This window comes from Sinohyriopsis cumingii, chromosome 15 (genome assembly GCF_028554795.1).
Source record: "Sinohyriopsis cumingii isolate HCF-2022 chromosome 15, ASM2855479v2, whole genome shotgun sequence".
Lineage (NCBI taxonomy): Eukaryota > Metazoa > Mollusca > Bivalvia > Unionida > Unionidae > Sinohyriopsis > Sinohyriopsis cumingii.
The window spans coordinates 54,596,427-54,618,711 of record NC_142975.1 but is presented as its reverse complement, the minus strand read 5'-3'; the positions used below and the strand labels follow the sequence as shown (position 1 = coordinate 54,618,711).

Here is a 22,285-nt window from a genome sequence, read left to right as displayed (position 1 = left end):
AAATGATTTAAGTAGAGGGTCTTTTGTTTTTACTTATGGCAAAAACTGAAATATTGTTTTCTATTTGTACATTTTTATTTAAATATTGTTTTGCAACTTTTATATTATTTTTCTACAGTTTACACCAGCTTGTCTTGCTTCACTGATTACAAATATTTTATTTTCCAGCTTAAATATAGACATTTGAATGTTTTCTTCCACATCTTGAACTCCATATGAGACTGACTTTATCTTCCTTATAATTATTTACATCTTACATTTTTAAAAATATTAATTGCAGCTGTTTGAAAGAGTAATGTTTTAGTTGTATATCAAAAAATGATTTTAGCCAGATCTAACCTTTAATTAAGTACAGCATACATTCAGAAAAAGTTATTGAAAACTTTACATTCAAACTTTCCTGTTTTCCTCCAAAGAGAATTAAAAACTGTAGATCATATTCAAATAATTGACCTTATCACTGTTAAATTTTAAAAAAACAATGAAACACAAAGGATTGTTCAGTGGTATTTCAAAAACTTAAAGTGTTATAAACCCAAATTTTTTGTTTAAGATTTCATTTGTTTCCAGTTTTATGAAGGTGTAGACAATCAAATACTATTTACTTAGACAAGACAAATCATACAAGTTACACCAAGTATTTGATTTGCATAAAATATTCAGGTCATATCAAGTATTTGAGTCACATCAGATAGTCAGGTAACATCAAGTATTTGAGTCATATCAGAAAGTCAAGTTAAATCAAGTATTCAAGTCACATCAGATAGTCAAGTTACCTCAAGTATTTGAGTCGTATCAGACAGTCAAGTGATTGATGTTTGAGTTATCAAAGTTTTAGAAGTTTTACTGACACCGTTAGGACCACCAGTAATCTCTCCATTTGCCAGAGGTGTCCAGTGAAAAAAAGTTTAATATTGCACAGTTAGAAATAAAATGATTGGCAAGCTGGCAGATGTCCACTTACAAAGTGTCCATTTTAGATCAGTTTGGTCTCTTTTGCCACTGTAAACTATTTTTCACTGGACATTCTGGCAAATGGACATATTATTGGTCTTAACAGTGTCTCTTTTCTTCAGGTGTTAGACTGTCTAATATCTCTAGAACAGTGTCTCTTTTCTTCAGGTGTTAGACTGTCTAATATCTCTAGAACAGTGTCTCTATTCTTCAGGTGTTAGACTGTCTAATATCTCTAGAACAGTGTCTCAATTCTTCAGGTCATAGACTGTCTAATATCTCTAGAACAGTGTCTCTTTTCTTCAGGTCATAGACTGTCTAATATCTCTAGAACAGTGTCTCTTTTCTTCAGGTGTTAGACTGTCTAATATCTCTAGAACAGTGTCTCTATTCTTCAGGTGTTAGACTGTCTAATATCTCTAGAACAGTGTCTCTTTTCTTCAGGTGTTAGACTGTCTAACATCTCTAGAACAGTGTCTCTATTCTTCAGGTCTTAGACTGTCTAATATCTCTAGAACAGTGTCTCTTTTCTTCAGGTCTTAGACTGTCTAATATCTCTAGAACAGTGTCTCTATTCTTCAGGTCATAGACTGTCTAATATCTCTAGAACAGTGTCTCTTTTCTTCAGGTGTTAGACTGTCTAATATCTCTAGAACAGTGTCTCTTTTCTTCAGGTGTTAGACTGTCTAATATCTCTAGAACAGTGTCTCTATTCTTCAGGTCTTAGACTGTCTAATATCTCTAGAACAGTGTCTCTTTTCTTCAGGTGTTAGACTGTCTAACATCTCTAGAACAGTGTCTCTATTCTTCAGGTCTTAGACTGTCTAATATCTCTAGAACAGTGTCTCTATTCTTCAGGTGTTAGACTGTCTAATATCTCTAGAACAGTGTCTCTTTTCTTCAGGTCTTTGACTGTCTAATATCTCTAGAACAGTGTCTCTATTCTTCAGGTCTTTGACTGTCTAATATCTCTAGAACAGTGTCTCTGTTCTTCAGGTCTTTGTCTAATATCTCTAGAACAGTGTCTCTGTTCTTCATGTGTTAGACTGTTGTCTAATATCTCTAGAACAGTGTCTCTGTTCTTAGGTGTTAGACTGTCTTATATCTCTAGAACAGTGTCTCTGTTCTTCAGGTCTTTGACTATCCAATATCTCTAGAACAGTGTCTCTATTCTTCAGGTCTTAGACTGTCTAATATCTCTAGAACAGTGTCTCTATTCTTCAGGTCTTAGACTGTCTAATATCTCTAGAACAGTGTCTCTGTTCTTCAGGTCTTTGACTGCCTAATATCTCTAGAACAGTGTCTCTATTCTTCAGGTGTTAGACTGACTAATATCTCTAGAACAGTGACTCTGTTCTTCATGTGTTAGACTGTCTAATATCTCTAGAACAGTGTCTCTATTCTTCAGGTGTTAGATTGTCTAATATCTCTAGAACAGTGTCTCTGTTCTTCAGGTCTTTGACTGTCTAATATCTCTAGAACAGTGTCTCCATTCTTCAGGTGTTAGACTGTCTAATATCGTGTCTCTGTTCTTCGGGTCATAGACTGTCTAATATCTCTAGAACAGTGTCTCTATTCTTCAGGTCTTAGACTGTCTAATATCTCTAGAACAGTGTCTCTATTCTTCAGGTCTTAGACTGTCTAATATCTCTAGAACAGTGTCTCTTTTCTTCAGGTGTTAGACTGTCTAACATCTCTAGAACAGTGTCTCTATTCTTCAGGTCTTAGACTGTCTAATATCTCTAGAACAGTGTCTCTTTTCTTCAGGTGTTAGACTGTCTAATATCTCTAGAACAGTGTCTCTATTCTTCAGGTGTTAGACTGTCTAATATCTCTAGAACAGTGTCTCTTTTCTTCAGGTCTTTGACTGTCTAATATCTCTAGAACAGTGTCTCTATTCTTCAGGTCTTTGACTGTCTAATATCTCTAGAACAGTGTCTCTGTTCTTCAGGTCTTTGTCTGTCTAATATCTCTAGAACAGTGTCTCTGTTCTTCATGTGTTAGACTGTTGTCTAATATCTCTAGAACAGTGTCTCTGTTCTTAGGTGTTAGACTGTCTTATATCTCTAGAACAGTGTCTCTGTTCTTCAGGTCTTTGACTATCCAATATCTCTAGAACAGTGTCTCTATTCTTCAGGTCTTAGACTGTCTAATATCTCTAGAACAGTGTCTCTATTCTTCAGGTCTTAGACTGTCTAATATCTCTAGAACAGTGTCTCTGTTCTTCAGGTCTTTGACTGCCTAATATCTCTAGAACAGTGTCTCTATTCTTCAGGTGTTAGACTGACTAATATCTCTAGAACAGTGACTCTGTTCTTCATGTGTTAGACTGTCTAATATCTCTAGAACAGTGTCTCTATTCTTCAGGTGTTAGATTGTCTAATATCTCTAGAACAGTGTCTCTGTTCTTCAGGTCTTTGACTGTCTAATATCTCTAGAACAGTGTCTCCATTCTTCAGGTGTTAGACTGTCTAATATCGTGTCTCTGTTCTTCAGGTCATAGACTGTCTAATATCTCTAGAACAGTGTCTCTATTCTTCAGGTCTTAGACTGTCTAATATCTCTAGAACAGTGTCTCTATTCTTCAGGTGTTAGACTGTCTAATATCTCTAGTTGCAGTTTATGATGGAGAATCTTTATAGTGAAAAGAGTGAAAAGGTGAAAATTGATTGGCTAGAAGTACAGTCAGTTGTTGTCAAATTTTCAAAGTCATCAGTATGTTTCATGGAAACCAGTAATCTTTTGAGATGGAAACCAATAATTTTTTGAGATAGTATTAAAATTCATATAAAATGTTAAAGCTGTCGATATTGGAATCTTAAAAATTTAAATCTGGAAAGTCAGTGCAATTTTTAACAAATTTCATGATTTGTAGTCAAATGTGTTGGAGTCAAAAGAAAAAAGGAATATGATTATAATCTATTTCAGGCGGACCACCTTCAAAGGGAGTTGAACGATGTATCTCTGAAACTTCAAGGGGTACAGTCCCAGCTCTTTCAGGCGGAAAATTGCAAGTCCGACCTCCAGGACAAACGGGACAGAATGACTGCTCTCAGGAACCAACTTGAGGGAGAAAAACTTCAGAGGTTAGAAATGTTCTTTACTGTTTGATAGTATACAATTATGAATCATTAATGTTACTGACTTGTTGATTGATTATGTAAGGAATTGATCTTCAAAAGAGCTGTAGTAGGAGGAAGAAGCATGGAGGAGATCAGAACATCTGCTTGTTTGATTAGTGCTCACCAGAATTTTCATTGTTTATAGTAGGTTGTATGACTGATTGAGCTTTCTTATTTTTCTTCAGTTAACGAATTTTGACAAAACATGAAAAAAAATTAGTGCAATCCACGGAAATGAAAATGGCTTTCAAATTATTATATCCATATTGATGAAATCTCATTATAACAATCAGTCTTTATATTGCTAGTGCAAGCTTTTCAGTCATAGAAGTGAATTCGATCTCAGATACGTGTACCATGACTGACCTTACATTTTCAAAATGGGCATAAGAACAGCGGAAATGTTATTTCAAAATTCAAAAATATCCCACTGCTCCAATCCTTTTTCATCTGTATCATATTTCTTTAGATCTTTGCTAGACCAGTCCATGAAGGAGTTACAACAGCAAGTGACAATGTTAAGGCAGCGAGAAAATAAACTCGTGGAACAGAATCGTGAACTACACCACACGATTGTGGATATGGAGTCAAAGCTGGAAGATGTACAAGAAAGAAGTAAAAATGCATTGGAAATGGTAGGAATCTACAAATTTTGAATTCACATTTTATGCCACTAGATTTCTACCTTTAATTTAAGTTGAAACACATTGTTTGTATTTGACCTTGTGTGACTTTAAAAATGTCAAAATTAAGGTGTAGAGAACTTCATCTTTTAATTTTTAATCAGTTTTTTTACAATTGAAATAATGACTGTAATTTCCATCAGTGATAGTTTTAAGAGAGACTTTCAATTTTCATTTAAGCTAATATTGTGAGCATGGCAGAACATGTTCTCTTTTTTTGTTTTTTTAGAGAGAACTAGCAAAACAGTTGTAGAACATTTTGCATGTAACTATTCTCCATCTTATGAATCATACCTCAGTCTGTCTCCAAAAGGATTTACCTGGCACAATTACATTCTTTCTGAGAATTATTAAGTCTCTTCATAACTATAAATTTCAGACCACATCTTGCACCCATCTACTGAAACATTTATAATTTGGAATAAAGTAGTCATCAACATGAAGTGCAGTGTTAAATCCTTGCTACTGTTAGAAGATGGAGCAGCCAAATTTACTGATAAGCTGCAAAGATGTAAAGTGGACCACTCAAAGATAAAAATCAAACAAGTACAAGTATACTGTATAAACCCTGCATGATATTTACCACTATACAGTTAAAATAAAACCGCAGTGAAAACATTATTTGATGTATAAAAATGTAAAATAAGTAGGGTGTAGAATTTTTGTAACTCTTGTTTTATTATATGCAAAACAGTACCATAGTAATGCAATCTGAAAAGAAATGTCTTTTTTATCCCCAAAATGTGTTTAATTCATATATTAGCTTGTCTCCAATTTGACTAACATTTAGAAACATCATCATTATTATTATTATTATTCAGAAACTGTTTAAATTTGCTAATGAAAATTAGCAGCTGATGGGTTTAAAATATGATTTCTCTTTTCACTTGTTTTATCATTTTTATAAAAAAATATATGTTTGAGTTCTCTGATTATATCTTTTATTATTTAGATTTCATATGGATATCTAATAGTTCTTTCTGTTTTCTATCATAATAATAATAATAATAATAATAATAATAATCCCTAAATTATTTTTAAAATGTTGTTACCAACATTTTTAAATATTAATTAAATTTGAAGTTTTTAAAATTATGACACTTCTATTCAGTCTGCATTATTGTGCAGTGTTTTGCATTTAATAGAATAGTAAACATCTAACTTACATATGTTTTTAAGATTGAAAGAATATTGTATGTGGTTTCATCTATCTTTTCCATTGAGTAATGTGTATCTTGCATGGTGTATACAGTAAATATGTGCTGACTTTACTAATCTGTACAAAGGTCTGCATGCCGCCATTGCAGCTCAATTTTAAGACATGATCCACTTTACTCTGTGCACATCAGATCACAGCGTGTTGAATCAAACAAAGGCATTTAAGAGGTGGGATACTTTTCTTTAATGTATTTAAAATGATGCCTTAACTAGATGGTTTAAAATTTACCGATAGTCTCTTTTTTTCATTTTTCAGCTTTAGAACATTTGTGTTCTGAAATTCCAATCAATTTTTTATCTTTGTAACTTCAGATTGAGCACTGCCTCTGGAACTAGTCAATATGTTGATATAAAATTATTAAATTTTGTGCAGGAAAAATATATGCTCACCAAATTTAGTTGCATTGCTGACCTCTAGAACATGTTTTGTTAAATGATTGTCAATAGACAAACTCCAGAAAATAATTATAGGAAGGCTAAAAGGAGCCAGTTTTCATCTTAAAGCTCAAAGGAGACAGTTTTGTAAAAGACAAGTTGTACTAAAATATGAAAAGATTGTACAGATCCTGACACAGGAGAAAATAACTGTGTTCATCCTTTATTTATGACAATGAAATATAGACTAAGGCTTATAGAGAACAGTAAATATCTTTTTCATGATTATATTAACTTTTCTTCCTGTGGAGTTTCCAGCTGGACATCACCAGTTTCTTCTGCCATTGTTGAGTGAAATTCCATTCTTGATCCAGTCATTGTTGAATTGAAACAAGATGGCCGCTATCGCTTAACCGGCTTGAAGCAGCTGTTCTGTTTTTCATTGCCGTTTCCATGATATTTGTGCTTGTTGCCAGTTTTCATCTACGTTATTGTGTTCTTTGTGTATTGGCTGTTAAATTTGTATGTGTTTCTTCATCTCCTTGTTTTGGAAATGAGAGCAATTAGACTTTTTCCCAGCTGTCTTGCTCCACTGTTTTTTTAACAAACCGCCATCACGTGACACTCGCCAGTCAACCCATTTATACTGCGATGGACCCTCATTAATTGCTCTAAATGATCATTCCTTGGCTCTCCACACTACATTGTGCTCTAGACTAAATGAACTGGGACTTCATTCATCATTACCTAAATGTAAACAGAAGTGAAAAAAGAAACGTTTCAAAGCTGGCCGGTGCAGAACAGGAAGAAGACTTCCGGTTATCTCCTTTGTTTTGGCTCAACAATGTAACAAAAAATCGATCGTTAATTTAGATAACCTAATTCAAATCCCTATTAATTTGTCAACCTTTATGTCAACTATCCAGGAGATACCTCTGCGTATTGCATTATTCAATGCCCAGTCAGTAGGACCACAGGAAAACGCACAGAAATAGTTAATTTTATCAACGACCAGAATATTGACCTATTTTTCCTGGCAGAAACATGGCTAAAAACATCAGGCGATGAGCCCAAGTGTGCGGATCTAACACCCACTGGTTACTCCATCAAGTCGTTTCCCCGTAATTCTCGCAGAGGTGGAATTGCTGTCATCACAAAGAACACCATGATAAAATGTCTTAACCACACCACAACATTCAATTTCGACCACACATCGTTTGAACTAATCCAAACCACACTCACACTGGAGCAAAGGTCAGTCCATTTTTTCTGCCTATGCCACCCTTTTCCTAGTAGAAAAAACAAGCTGGCTGACTCTCTTTTTGGAGCAGTTTCTGAATCACCTGGACTATGGAAATTCGATAGGTGGCAACCTGATTATTCTTGGAGATTTCAACTTTCACTATGACTGTCCCAGAAACCCAAATACATCAAAATTCATAGATTCCATTAACGTAAATTGCACAACTGGTTTTAGAGTTCCAACTTATGATCCTTCAGTCTGGGGCACTGTTTTTTTATCATTGTTCTATAGATTCTACACACAGAAGGTGAACCAGTCTTTTTTATAACTTTTTAATTTTGTCCTTGTGCTGGTTTTTTTTGAGCATGTGGCACAGTGTTAATGTTTTTGTATTTGAGACTTGGACTATAATGGTGATGACATGTTATGCTGGGGGGGTTGTATAGGGATGAAAGCTTAGTCTAGCAATACATTTTTTATTTTTTTTTACTTACGATTGATTTTTTATATGGAATGCTGTTGAAATGCATACATGGCCAATATGGCTTGTATATTGAATTAACTAATTTAGTAATCTGTAACTTGTCAGGACCTGACCTCTAATCACTGGATGAATAATACCATTGGTAGTCAGGTATAGTATAATCACAGTCCTATCTGCCTTGCTACATGCATGATTTTATTTAACTAACTTATTCTTTATCACCAAGGAAATTATTTTCAGTCTGTCTACCTTGCTGCATGCATGATAATATCTCATTTCACTTAAAACTTTAAACCAGTCACAATTGTAATCTATTGTATCTAGTTATACATGCATGATATTATCTCATTTCAATTAAAACTTTGAACTGTCACAATTGAAATATGTTGTATCTAGCTGTGCATGCATGATCATCTATACATGTCTTTTGTTTTGTGCATTTAATCATGTTCATTTCACTTTTCATCTTAAACTGAAGTAGCACAATTTCTGAGTTGCATTCGTAAGATGTTCTGCCTAATTATTTTTCATGTTAAGGAAGTCAAAAAAGACAAAGCATGTATTGTTTGACATGGCAGCTAGAAGGTATCAGTGTAAATTTTACCTTGAGGTCTGTTGACAACTTTGGTGGTGGTGGGGATACCAAAGTTTCATATATTTGCATCGAACTTAACTTGACCATCAAAACGTGATCTTTTAAAAATACCAATGTCAGAAAATAAAATAAAAATTAAGGCCAGAAACTACATGTGTAATTTGAAAAGATTATCACTTGTCTTGAATACAATATGAAGCAGACACTAACTGTGAAATGTCTGATGGAAAACTGAATCCAACAATGATTCCATAGACTTTATAAAACTTTTGAATATGACAAGTTAGTGATCAGTTTTCTCATCAGGTAAATTTGTTCTGACTTATGAGGTAAATGAACACCCAAAACAAAATAGTAAATACCTACAATATCTTATTCCTGAAAAAATGCATAGAATAGATTCAGATTTGAACTACAAAAGTATATTATGAAGTTTAGCATTATCCCTTTGAGAAACTCTTGTTTAGAACTGTGATGAATGCTTCAGATTTAATTTAATTATATTTTCTATTTTAGTATTAATTTTATTTTGAAAGTAAATATTTTGGAAGATCCAAATTAATAAAGTAAAGTTTGTAAGGACATCAATCCATCAGGAAATTGTCCTTGTCTGTGTTGTCCCCTAGCTTGCTTTAGGTATCTGTAAAGGGTAGCAATCCATCAGGAAAGTGTCCTTGTAAGTGTTGTCTCCTGCCCTTAATTTAGGTGTCTGTAAAGGGTAGCAATCCATCAGGAAAGTGTCCTTGTAAGTGTTGTCTCCTGCCCTTAATTTAGGTGTCTGTAAAGGGTAGCAATCCGTCAGGAAAGTGTCCTTGTAAGTGTTGTCTCCTGCCCTTAATTTAGGTGTCTGTAAAGGGTAGCAATCCATCAGGAAAGTGTCCTTGTAAGTGTTGTCCCCTAGCCTGCTTTAGGTGTCTGTAAAAGGTAGCAATCCATCAGGAAAGTGTCCTTGTAAGTGTTGTCTCCTGACATTAATTTAGGTGTCTGTAAAGGGTAGCAATCCATCAGGAAAGTGTCCTTGTAAGTGTTGTCTCCTGCCTTAATTTAGATGTCTGTAATGGGTAGGAATCCATCAGGAAAGTGTCCTTGTAAGTGTTGTCCCCTGACATTAATTTAAGCGTCTGTAAAGGGTAGGAATCCATCAGGAAAGTGTCCTTGTAAGTGTTGTCTCCTGACATTAATTTAAGTGTCTGTAAAGGGTAGGAATCCATCAGGAAAGTGTCCTTGTAAGTGTTGTCCCCTGACATTAATTTAAGTGTCTGTAAAGGGTAGGAATCCATCAGGAAAGTGTCCTTGTAAATGTTGTTCCCTAGTCTGCTTTAGGTGTCTGTAAAGGGTAGAAATCCATCAGGAAAATGTCCTTGTAAGTGTTGTCTCCTGATCTTAATTCAGGTGTCTGTAAAGGGTAGTAATCCATCAGGAAAGTGTCCTTGTATGTGTTGTCTCCTGATCTTAATTTAGGTGTTTGTAAAGGGTAGCAATCCATCAGGAAAGTGTCCTTGTAAATGTTGTCTCCTGATCTTAATTTAGGTGTCTGTAAAGGGTAGCAATCCATTAGAAAAGTGTCCTTGTAAGTGTTGTCTCCTGACCTTAATTAAGGTGTCTGTCACTATAAAGGACAGCAGCCATCAGGAAAGTCTTCATATTGGTTTTGTCCCTAGCCTGCTTTACGATGGTTTTGTACCTTGTCCTCTGTCATCTTGCCCTCTCTTTGGGTGTGTGCCCTGCCCTACTTGGGGAATATTTGGTTTTAAATCTGCATAGGTTTAATATAATTGATATAAAAACATGTGCATTATGGGAATCAACTTAGCATCATTTAATTCCTCCTCATTTGCAGTATAAATATGATCTTTAATACAACAATGAATTTAATACAACAATGGAGTGTGGAAAATACTCTCTCTCTCTCATAATGAAGGTGCCCTCAGACATATTTTGATTGTGCTTAAAAATGGATGGTCTGAGGACAGTACTGTTACATTGAAATTAAGTCAGTTGTGCTTAGAAATGGGTGGTCCTAAAAATGAGTGGTCTGAAGACAGTCCTGTTATATTCAAATTAACTTGATTGTGCTTAAAAATGGGTGGTCTGAGGACAGTACTGTTAAGTTCAAATTAACTTGATTGTTCTTAGAAATGAGTGGTCTGAGGACAATACTATTATATTCAAATTAACTTGATTGTGTTTAAAAATGGGTGGTCTGAGGACAGTACTGTTATATTAAATTAATAAGTTGATTGGGGTTTAAAATGGGCGGTCCTAAAAATGGGAGGTCTGAGGATAATACTGTTATATTCAAATTAACTTGATTGTGTTTAAAAATGGGTGGTCTGAGGACAGTACTGTTATATTAAATTAATAAGTTGATTGGGGTTTAAAATGGGCGGTCCTAAAAATGGGAGGTCTGAGGATAATACTGTTATATTCAAATTAACTTGATTGTGTTTAAAAATGGGTGGTCTGAGGACAGTACTGTTATATTAAATTAATAAGTTGATTGGGGTTTAAAATGGGCGGTCCTAAAAATGGGAGGTCTGAGGATAATACTGTTATATTCAAATTAACTTGATTGTGTTTAAAAATGGGTGGTCTGAGGACAGTATTGTTATATTCAAATTAATAAGTTGATTGGGGTTTAAAATGGGCGGTCCTAAAAATGTGTGGTTTGAGGACAGTACTGTTATATTCAAATTACTTTGCAACACAGAAAGTATTATTGTCTGTAAGTGTTATCATGCATTGTTTTACAAGATACAACTGTACTTTTCAAATGTATTAACTATGGGTCTTTTAGTTTCACTTTTTCATCATCACTACAGTTATTAAAGCACCTGTGTATACCTCTTTGTTCTTTTTATAATAACTTTTCATATTAACCAAGAACATCCTACACTTGTATTAGCAATGTAGTTCACTGTATAAATTCTTAATTTTTCATGCCATTTCTTTAGATAATTCTACAGGTTGCAAGATCTATGAAGATTTATGGATCAAAGCTCATTGTACCTATCTGCACCAATATTAGGATACAGTGATACAATACTTCCTTATTATAAAACCCATCATGATAAGGGACTCCATGATACAGCACTGCCTTACTATATAGCCCTCCTTGATGTAGGACTTTCTAAGATAGAGAGTTGCCTTAGTAAAAAGTCCTTCATAATGTTCGACTCAGCATGATACAGCACTGCCTTACTATTAAGCCCTTCATGAGGACTCACTATGATACAGCACTGCCTTATTATAAAATCCATCAGTATATAGGATGCGCTATAATACATCACTGCCTTAGTATAAAACCCATCATTATATAGGACGTGCTATAATACATCACTGCCTTAGTATAAAACCCATCATTATATAGGACTCGCTATAATACATCACTGCCTTAGTATAAAACCCATCATTATATAGGACTCGCTATAATACATCACTGCCTTAGTATAAAACCCATCATTATATAGGACTCGCTATAATACATCACTGCCTTAGTATAAAATCCATCATTATATAGGACTCGCTATAATACATCACTGCCTTAGTATAAAACCCATCATTATATAGGACTCACTATGATACAGCACTGCCTTAGTATAAAACCCATCATTATATAGGACTCGCTATAATACATCACTGTCTTAGTATAAAACCCATCACTATATAGGACTTGCTATAATATATCACTGCCTTAGTATAAAATCCATCAGTATATAGGACTTGCTATAATACATCACTGCCTTAGTATAAAATCCATCATTATATAGGACTCGCTATAATACATCACTGCCTTAGTATAATACCCATCATTATATAGGACTCACTATGAATTGTACTGCCTTAGTAAAAAGCTCTTTATTATAACATGATTCCTCTTCATAGGGCAATTATGGTCATGGATTCATTTTTGTTGCATGTTAGTACAGTTATTTGTATCAGATAGTTCATTATTAGTAGGTTCATGATAAGGCAACATACTTTGTGGCTCACAGGAACACCACTATAATGAGCAATTACTTTATCAGTTACTTCATAATAAGGCTATTCATTATAAGTAGTATACTTGTGGCTCCCATGAACAGTACTATAATGAGGGAATGTTACATCATGTACTTTATTATGAGGCTGTTCACTATAAGGCAATATACTCTAGCTCCCATGAACAACACAATAACGAGGGAATGCTATATCATGTACTTCATTATAAGGCTGTTCACTATAAGGCAATATACTCTAGCTCCCATGGACATCACTATAACGAGGGAATGCCACATCATGTACTACATTATAAGGCTGTTCACTATAAAGCAATATACTAAATGGCTCACATGGATAGCATTATAATGAGGGATTGCAGTATTTATATAAAAAAACTACCATTCAGAATTTGCTGATAGGATTGATTTGTAGCTCAACTGGTCATTGACCAGATGAATTCCTGGAAATTTGTTTCACCCATCAGAGTAATAGTCTGATGGGTAACTCCTGATTTTCCTGCACAGTTCAAATATTGTTTTGATCTTTAAGATCCATTATAAATAGGACTTAAATATTGTAAATTTGACTTTTAAGATTCATTTTTAAATATTACTTGAAAGCTGAGAATTTGATATTTAATATTCATTTTAAATAATGTTTGAAAGTTGTAATTTCATCTTCAAGATCCATTTTAAATGGGACTTCAAAGCTGTAAATTTTCTCTTTCAGGTCCATTTTCAATATGACTTAAAAGTTGTAAATTTGATATTTCCCCTTTTTTGAACACCTTGCTAGTATTGTCACATCTAATATTAAAATTTTAATATTAAACTTTCAAAGAAATTTAAATATAAGGTCCTGCCTAAGAGATGAGTCCAACTGCAAAATGCATAGACCCAGATCTGTCTGTGAATAACACACTAGCAGATCTGTATATGTGCATAATACACTGGCAGATCTGTGTACGTGCATAATAAACTAGCAGATCTGTGTCTGTGCATAATACACTGACAGATCTGTGTCTGTGCATAATGAACTAGGAGGTCTGTGTCTGTGCATAATACACTAGCAGATCTGTGTCTGTGCATAATACACTAGGAGATCTGTGTCTGTGCATAATACACTAGCAGATCTGTCTGATAATACACTAGCAGATCTGTGTATGTGCATAATACACTAGCAGATATGTGTCTGTGCATAATACACTAGCAGATCTGTGTATGTGCATAATACAATAGCAGATCTATGTCTGTGCATAATACACTAGCAGATATATCTGTGCATAATACACTAGCAGATCTGTGTGCATAATGCACTAGCATATCTGTCTGTGCATAATACACTAGCAGATGTGTGTCTGTGCATAATACACTAGCAGATCTATGTCAGCATAATACACTAGCAGATCAGTGTCTGTGCATAAGACACTAGCAGAACTGTGTATGTGCATATTACACTAGCAGATCTGTGTCTGTGTATAATACACTAGCAGATATGTGTCTGTGGATAATACACTAGCAGATCTGTGTCTGTGCATAATACACTAGCAGATCGGTGTCTGTGCATAAGACACTAGCAGATCTGTGTATGTGAATAATACACTAGCAGATCTGTATCTGTGCATAATACACTAGCAGATCTGTGTATGTGCATAATACACTAGCAGATCTGTCTGTGCATAATACACTAGCAGATCGGTGTCTGTGCATAAGACACTAGCAGATCTGTGTATGCATATTACACTAGCAGATCTGTGTCTGTGCATAATACACTAGCAGATATGTGTCTGTGCATAATACACTGACAGATCTGTGTCTGTGCATAATACACTAGGAGGTCTGTGTCTGTGCATAATACACTGACAGATCTGTGTCTGTGCATAATACACTAGGAGGTCTGTGTCTGTGCATAATACACTAGCAGATCTGTGTCTGTGCATAATACACTAGGAGATCTGTGTCTGTGCATAATACACTAGCAGATCTGTGTCTGTGCATAATACACTAGCAGATCTGTGTCTGTGCATAATACACTAGCAGATATGTGTCTGTGCATAATACACTAGCAGATCTGTGTCTGTGCATAATACACTAGCGGATTGGTGTCTGTGCATAATACACTAGCAGATCTATGTCTGCATAATACACTAGCAGATTTGTGTATGTGCATAATACACTTGCAGAGCTGTGTCTGTGTATAATACACTAGCAGATCTGTATCTGTGCATAATACACTAGCAGATCTGTATATGTGCATAATACACTAGCAGATCTGTGTCTGTGCATAATACACTAGCAGAGCTGGGGTCTGTGCACAATACATTAGCAGATCTGTATATGTGCATAATACAATATTAGATCTGTATCTGTGCACAATGCATTAGCGGATCTGGGTCTGTGCAGTTTGTTATGAGCAATAATCTGAGCATACAACATAGACCCTAATCTTCAGGCACAATATGCTACAGCAGATCAGTATCTTCGATGTTTGCAGTTTTGACGCAATTAATAAGCGAGTATACATGGCTTTTGTCAGAATGAGGAGCCTGTTAACCGACTAATATAGTACTATATATGCATTATTGTAGAATAGGAAAACACAATCATACACACATTGGTATATGGTAAAGAGATACATTCCCCATTGCTGTCCTCCATAGGAAAACAAAAATCATACACACATTGGTATATGATAAAGAGATACATTCCCCAATTGCTGTCCTCCATAGGAAAACACAATCATACACACATTGGTATATGATAAATTGATACATTCCCCATCGCTGTCCTCCGTAGGAAAACACAATCATACACACATTGGTATATGATAAAGAGATAGATTCCCCAATTGCTGTCCTCCGTAGGAAAACACAATCATACACACATTGGTATATGATAAAGAGATACATTCCCCATTGCTGTCCTCTGTAGGCAAACACAATCATACACACATTGGTATATGATAAATTGATACATTCCCCATCGCTGTATGATAAAGAGATACATTCCCCAATTGTTGTCCTCCATAGGAAAACACAATCATACACACATTGGTATATGATAAGATACATTCCCCATTGCTACCCTCCATAGGAAAACACAATCATACACACATTGGTATATGATAAAGAGATACATTCACCATTGCTTTCTTCCATAGGAAAACACAATCATACACACATCAGTATATGATAAAGAGATACATTCCCCATTGCTACCCTCCATAGGAAAACACAATCATGCACATTGGTATATGATAAAGAGATACATTCACCATTGCTTTCTTCCATAGGAAAACACAATCATACACACATCAGTATATGATAAAGAGATACATTCCCCATTGCTACCCTCCATAGGAAAACACAATCATACACACATTGGTATATGATAAAGAGATACATTCCCCAATTGCTGTCCTCCATAGGAAAACACAATCATATACACATTGGTATATGATAAAGAGATACATTCACCATTGCTTTCTTCCATAGGAAAACACAATCATACACACATTGGTATATGATAAAAGATACATTCCTCAGTCTTCTTCTACACAGGACACTGGAAAGCACATTCGTACACATGCCAGAATGTCATAAAAGTATACCTTTAGTATATAAAAGAAAAGTTTTGGTTTTTTGTATCACCAAGTATGAGTAAATCATTCGATACGTATATCAACCTCAATTTTGTCTCCTTTTTTCTAGCAAGTTATTCCTAAATTAAATTTGTTTTTAATCCTCACACTATTTGCATGTATTATTGCTTACATATAGTCTTTTGCATGTTGAGCTTGAAATGTTTTAATGATATCCAATAGTTTAAATGAGATTCCATCATTTTTCACAAGTAAAAGGTAAAGTTCAATTGAAAAGATAGGTTTCATCAGTTTCAACCTATACCGAGGTTACATTAGTTTTATGTTTCCTCATTACGGTGGCAAAGTTTACCAAAATTTATAAATATTTACATGTCTGCAATCACTAAAATAATGCCATTTAATGGACATGTAATTTTTCCTATGACCTGCACATTTTGGCTTACAGCTGATATTTACTGATATGTAAACTGTGGACAACATGCATTCTGTACCTTGCTCATTCAATTGCTTGCTTCATATACACTACCTTCTTTTGCCTTTCGTCATGACATAATTTTTTGTTGAATGTATTTGACAATTTAGGTAAACATCATTAGGTTCATCATTATATTGTTTTGTACGTTTATATACATGTACATGATAAAAGATCTTACAATGTGCTCCATGTACACGTATATCAGCTGACACCAGATGTGACCCATGATTGTTTACACATTTACCAGTACAGACAGTAAACTAAGCCCCATCATAATAACATGGTAACGCTGCTGTCATATTCGTGATGGGAGAAAAATTTATTTTCCTCTTAAAGGCATTTTTATCAGTTGACAAATGATAATTAGGTTGGAATTTAAAAGTTTTAAAGGAATGATGGAGAGAATTTATATCTTTTAAACGAGTTATGCATAATTCTTCCTTAAAATTATTTGATATAGAAATGTTGTTTTGATTTAAATTTTAATTTAGCCCTTTCATATATTTTTAAAAAATAAGAATTTAACATTCTATAAATTACCTTGAGATTTTTGTTACATAATTTACTTTTTGTTTCAAATTAGGAAACAAATACTGTTAGAAAAGTTATTTCTATTTTCATTGGGGCTTTTTTTCAGCAGCAACATAAGTCTGAGATGGGAAAGCGATCCATGATGGACCAGATATCACGTCTCCAGGATGAAATAAAGAAGCTTCAATATGATCTCCTAACAGCAAATGAGAAACGAGAACTGCAAGATAGAAAATATGAAGAGCGTAAAACCAGGACTAAGGCCAAACTTCTAAAAGCCAGGTAGTTAAATTACTTAGCCAAATATTTGCATCATTTACAAAGTTCCATTTTCTTACATCATATTTGTGTATCACCTTTATGTTGTACCTATGATTAATTATCATGCCTCTGCAATAAGATAATCATTTTAAAAACACCATTTCTTGATTATTCAATTGCAAATTTTATTATTTAATAACTGCAGTGACTTTTTTCATTTGCTTTATAATTGTTTCAACCAGTTCCTGAGAAACTTGTTGGTATTTGTTTGTTTTCTGATGTGTAAGTTTCTTAAACTAGATTGGCTCCATTGTGAAGAGGATTAAAACTGTTGTATAAAAGGTTCTTTTAAATGGAATCTTGTCCTGACAGGTTTTAAATGGAATCTTTTAGAAGTCCTGACAGCTCCTCAATTGAATCTTGTTGGAAGTCCTGACAGCTCCTAAATTGAATTTTTTAGTAATTCCTGACAGCTTTTTGAGGAGGAATAAATAATATATTTCCATTTGCTTCAGACTTAAGTTTATTAATTGTTATTGCCCAAGGATTAAGTTGAAGAACAAGAAAGGTAGGTGTATTGATTTCAGGTATCACATATATTCAGTAATATTGGTGAAATAATTATTGGAGTCAGGAATATTTGAAGGTCTTGTTCTCATGAAAAAAATATGCATGTTAGGAATAGGATTGAAAATTCACAAACAAGCTATGTCCATCTTTTTATATTCTTGATCCTCTGTCAAATTTGTACAATGCAAATTTTTAAATGGTAATTCTTGTTTTGGGCACTTGATACCTGCAATGGTACTTTATTTGAATGTATTTCTGCTAGTCTGTAAAAATAATTATATTGCTTTGCTTGATGAAGTACATGTATTTACATCTTCAGGAAAGAATAAAGTTTGTATATATTTTTAGATTTAGAAATGTTTACTTGAATTTATGTGTTTGAAATAACTAGTCGCATAATTATTTCTTGCAAAAAATTGTTAACATTGCTGTCAGTTTATGCACTTAAAGAAAATCATTTATACAGACAGGACGAGGGCAAGTGGTTTTTGATAAATCACTTGCCCTATGTAAAATTTAGTTGCCTATATAAAATTTTCTTGCACCATATAAAATTTACTTGCCTTGAAGAATTTGTATTTACTACTTCCAAAGAAATCAGTAGTCCCCATGGGCAATTAGCTGAAGGGGAATTAACTCTCAGAGGAATATGGTCCCATATAAGATTTAGACAGGTCCTGTGTTTAGCATATTCTGTGTTTTGTTACCATTCAGTTACTTATAATTACCATGCTAGACCTATCAGAGTCACACTTTTATGTATTCCACTTTTTGATTTTGAAGCTTTGCTATGAAAGAATTGTGACCTAGTCAATTGACTGGCATAAAAATATTGTCTGGCAGGCCGTTAATTATATTTTCACTCATATCCTGATTGAAGCTGTTGTGTAAGAGAAGTATTCTTTTCATTTCAATAAGTTCCATAAATTGCAAGAGAAAATACTTAAGTACACAATTTTTTCTTTGGATTTGCTACATGAAATTTAAGTTTGTAAAATATGTTTTAATCATGATTTATTATGATAATCTTGGTCGAAGGTCAGGATCATGCAAGGGCCAAGTTTTGCTGCAGTGCAGAATTCATAATAGAAAATATATATTTTTAGACAAGTTTTTATATAATTGCTAATTTTTCAAAGCTGTGTAGAGAAAATACATTTTTGTTACAGCAGGTTGTTTTCATGGCCAGAAGAAAATTTGATATGGAACTGATTGCTTACTATATTTATTTAGCTCTAACCTGCAATTGCCCTTTCCTTGTAGCCCTTGTAAACATAATGATTTTGCCCCACATTCTAGCCCTATTTAAACATATGCCAATTAAAGACATTTAATTAATTTATTGAATCAAAATTATTAATCCAATTATCCCTGTTACAGCACTGATGATGAATGCAAGGGTTGCATGATCAGAAAGTATGTTAATTTTCTTCCTAGTTTGAGTTCAGTAGTATATTTTTGTTGTGTTGGTTTATAGTTGTGGTGATTAAATATAGTCCACTTTCATGCTCTTTGAAATTCTTAGATAAGTTGGCTTCTCTTTCAGTTAGCTTTTGTCATGCCCTGCAGTATTCAAGTCATGCCCTGCAATATTCAAGTCATGCCATGCAAATACAAATCATGTCCTGCAATATTCAAGTCATGCCCTGCAATATTCAAGTCATGCTCTGCAAATACAAATCATGCCCTGCAATATTCAAGTCATGCCCTCCAATATTCAAGTCATGCCGTGCAATATTCAAGTCATGCCCTGCAATATTCAAGTCATGTCTGCAAAGCTCAAGCCATGCCCTGCAAATACAAATCATGCTGTGCAATATTCAAGTCATGCCCTGCAAAACTCAAGTCATGCACTGCAAATACAAGTCAAGCCTGCAAATTCAAGTTTGTTTGACACTGAAAGATTAGCTATATATTATTTTTATACAGGTTACTCCCCAGTACCGTGGTATATTTTGTTTGCAGGTAACGCCCCAGCAATTTTAAGCATTTTGTATCATTTTCAGTATTGAAACACATTTCTAATTCTTCAAGTTTCATGCCACTCTATTTGAAAAAGTTAGTCCACCTAAATCAGGTTTCTTACAGGTAAAGCTAAAAACAGAAATTTTGGGTCAGACAATCATGACAAAAATGAAACTTTTTTGAGACTCAAATTCATGATAATAAGGTGTTTGTGATATTCTAATGCTGGCATAATAAGGTGTTTTGATATTAAATGCTGGCATAATAAGGTGTTTTGATATTAAATGCTGGCTTTTGCAGGCAGCGAAGTAGACTATCTTCACGAAAACAAAGAAATGTCAATATTTTAAGTTAGAATGGTTCAGTTTGTCAATTTCTTTTAGTGTGGAGTCAAAGTCACTCAATAACGTTTCTTTCTTGTCTTGTTTTACAAAAGCTGCATCGATTAATTAAGTTATTGGTCAGTAAATTGATCAGCTAATTGATTGCAGTTTACATGGAAAATTTGGTCAAACTCCAGTTCCATTCTATTCAAGACTGGAGGCTATTCATTTAAAACTCATGAAAATTCTTCATTTTTTTTAATGAGTCCTTTATAAAAATTAATTGAATATTAATTGATTAGCATTTAGTTAGAAGAAAATAATGATTGATTGTTACATTTTTGATGATTCCCAACACTGTGTTTGAGAATTGCTATCATCATCATCATTAGCTTTTTCTTCTTTGTCAATTGCTTGCCATATATACTTGCTTATGAGTCAAGTTCAACTGCAGACTGCACAGACCCATATCTGCCATTGTGCATTTTTCCCATTTTGAGCCTAGCCAGACTGCATTGTACATATCTGCAATGATAAGTCAAGCAGGTCGGCCTTGTGCAATTTTCCCTATGGTAGGTCCAATAGACGTGCCATGTGTATTTTTCCATGATAAGCCCAGAGGGCCTGCTGTATACATTTTTCCCATGATAGGCCCAACAGACTTGTCATGTATATTTTTCCCTATGATAGAACCATTGGGCCTGCTGTATACATTTTACCATGATAGAACCATTGGGCCTGCTGTATACATGTTTCCAATGATAGGCCCAACAGACTTGCCATGTTTAACTTTACCTATGATAGAACCATTGGGCCTGCTGTATACATTTTTCCCATGATAGGCCCAATGACTTGCCATGTATATTTTTCCCTATGATAGAACCATTGGGCCTGCTGTATACATTTTTCCCATGATAGGCCCAATGACTTGCCATGTATATTTTTCCCTATGATAGAACCATTGGGCATGCTGTATACATTTTTCCCATGGTAGGCCCAACAGACATGCCATGTATATATTTCCCATGATAGAACCATTGGGCCTGTTATTTACATTTTTTCCATGATAGAACCATTGGGCCTGCTGTATACATTTTTCCTATGATAGAACCATTGGGCCTGCTGTATACATATTTCCTGTGATAGGCCCAACAAACTTGCCATGTATATTTTTCCCATGATAGGCCCAACAGACTTGCCATGTATATATTTCCCATGATAGAACCATTGGGCATGTTGTATACATTTTTCCCATGATAAGGCCATTATGCCTGCCTTGTGCATGTATTGAAAAATTAGCATTGAGTTCATCATTATTAAAATCTTTCTTAGGTAAATACTGTATAGCCTGTTTTGAAGGACCCCTCCTTCTGCCAAAAATGCAGGTCTCTTAAGATAGGTGGTCTCACATGACAAGTGTTCTCATGGCAGTGGTTTTTCAATACAGGCTTTATAGTATTAAACATAATTGTGTACAGGTGGTAGATGGGCTTATCATCACTCATGGGTATATCATAAGTTAATTATAGTATATATTGTAGACCAGTGGTATTCAAGAAGGTTAACTTGTATGAATTTTTAATTTTAATTACATTTAAAATTATTCAGGTGAATCTTCTTTTCAGGAGTACAAATGTATAGAGAGGGGCATATTAAATTGTCAGGCATTCCAGAGTAAAAGCAAAATATTAATCTAGATTTTCTTTCCATTGCATAACACTTTTTTGTAAACTTCCTGCACTGTAGTATCTATATGGATCTATTACAGCTGGGTTTTGGTAGTAGTGTAACTTATATACAATAAAAACTTGATTATTTGAATAAAACTGAGCATCTTTTCCCATCTGTATGGAACAGAATTTCTCTTCTCATTTGGTTTCTATTGTTGAATTATTGTTGATT

The 22,285-nt window shown here is 34.3% G+C and overlaps 1 protein-coding gene across 3 annotated transcripts in view; it reads left to right on the top strand.

Annotated features, from left to right (window-relative positions):
* LOC149781823 (uncharacterized) overlaps nucleotides 1-22,285 on the top strand; it is a 236,258-nt gene that overhangs the window by 163,773 nt on the left and 50,200 nt on the right. For 2 of the 3 annotated variants that reach the window (XM_089935997.1, XM_089935999.1), the window contains exons 21-24: nucleotides 3,883-4,040; nucleotides 4,546-4,711; nucleotides 8,185-8,229; nucleotides 17,371-17,546. In XM_089935997.1, coding sequence (XP_089792123.1) covers nucleotides 3,883-4,040; nucleotides 4,546-4,711; nucleotides 8,185-8,229; nucleotides 17,371-17,546 — 545 coding nt within the window. The remainder of the gene's footprint in view (nucleotides 1-3,882; nucleotides 4,041-4,545; nucleotides 4,712-8,184; nucleotides 8,230-17,370; nucleotides 17,547-22,285) is intronic. The other variant, XM_089935998.1, reaches the window with a different exon arrangement.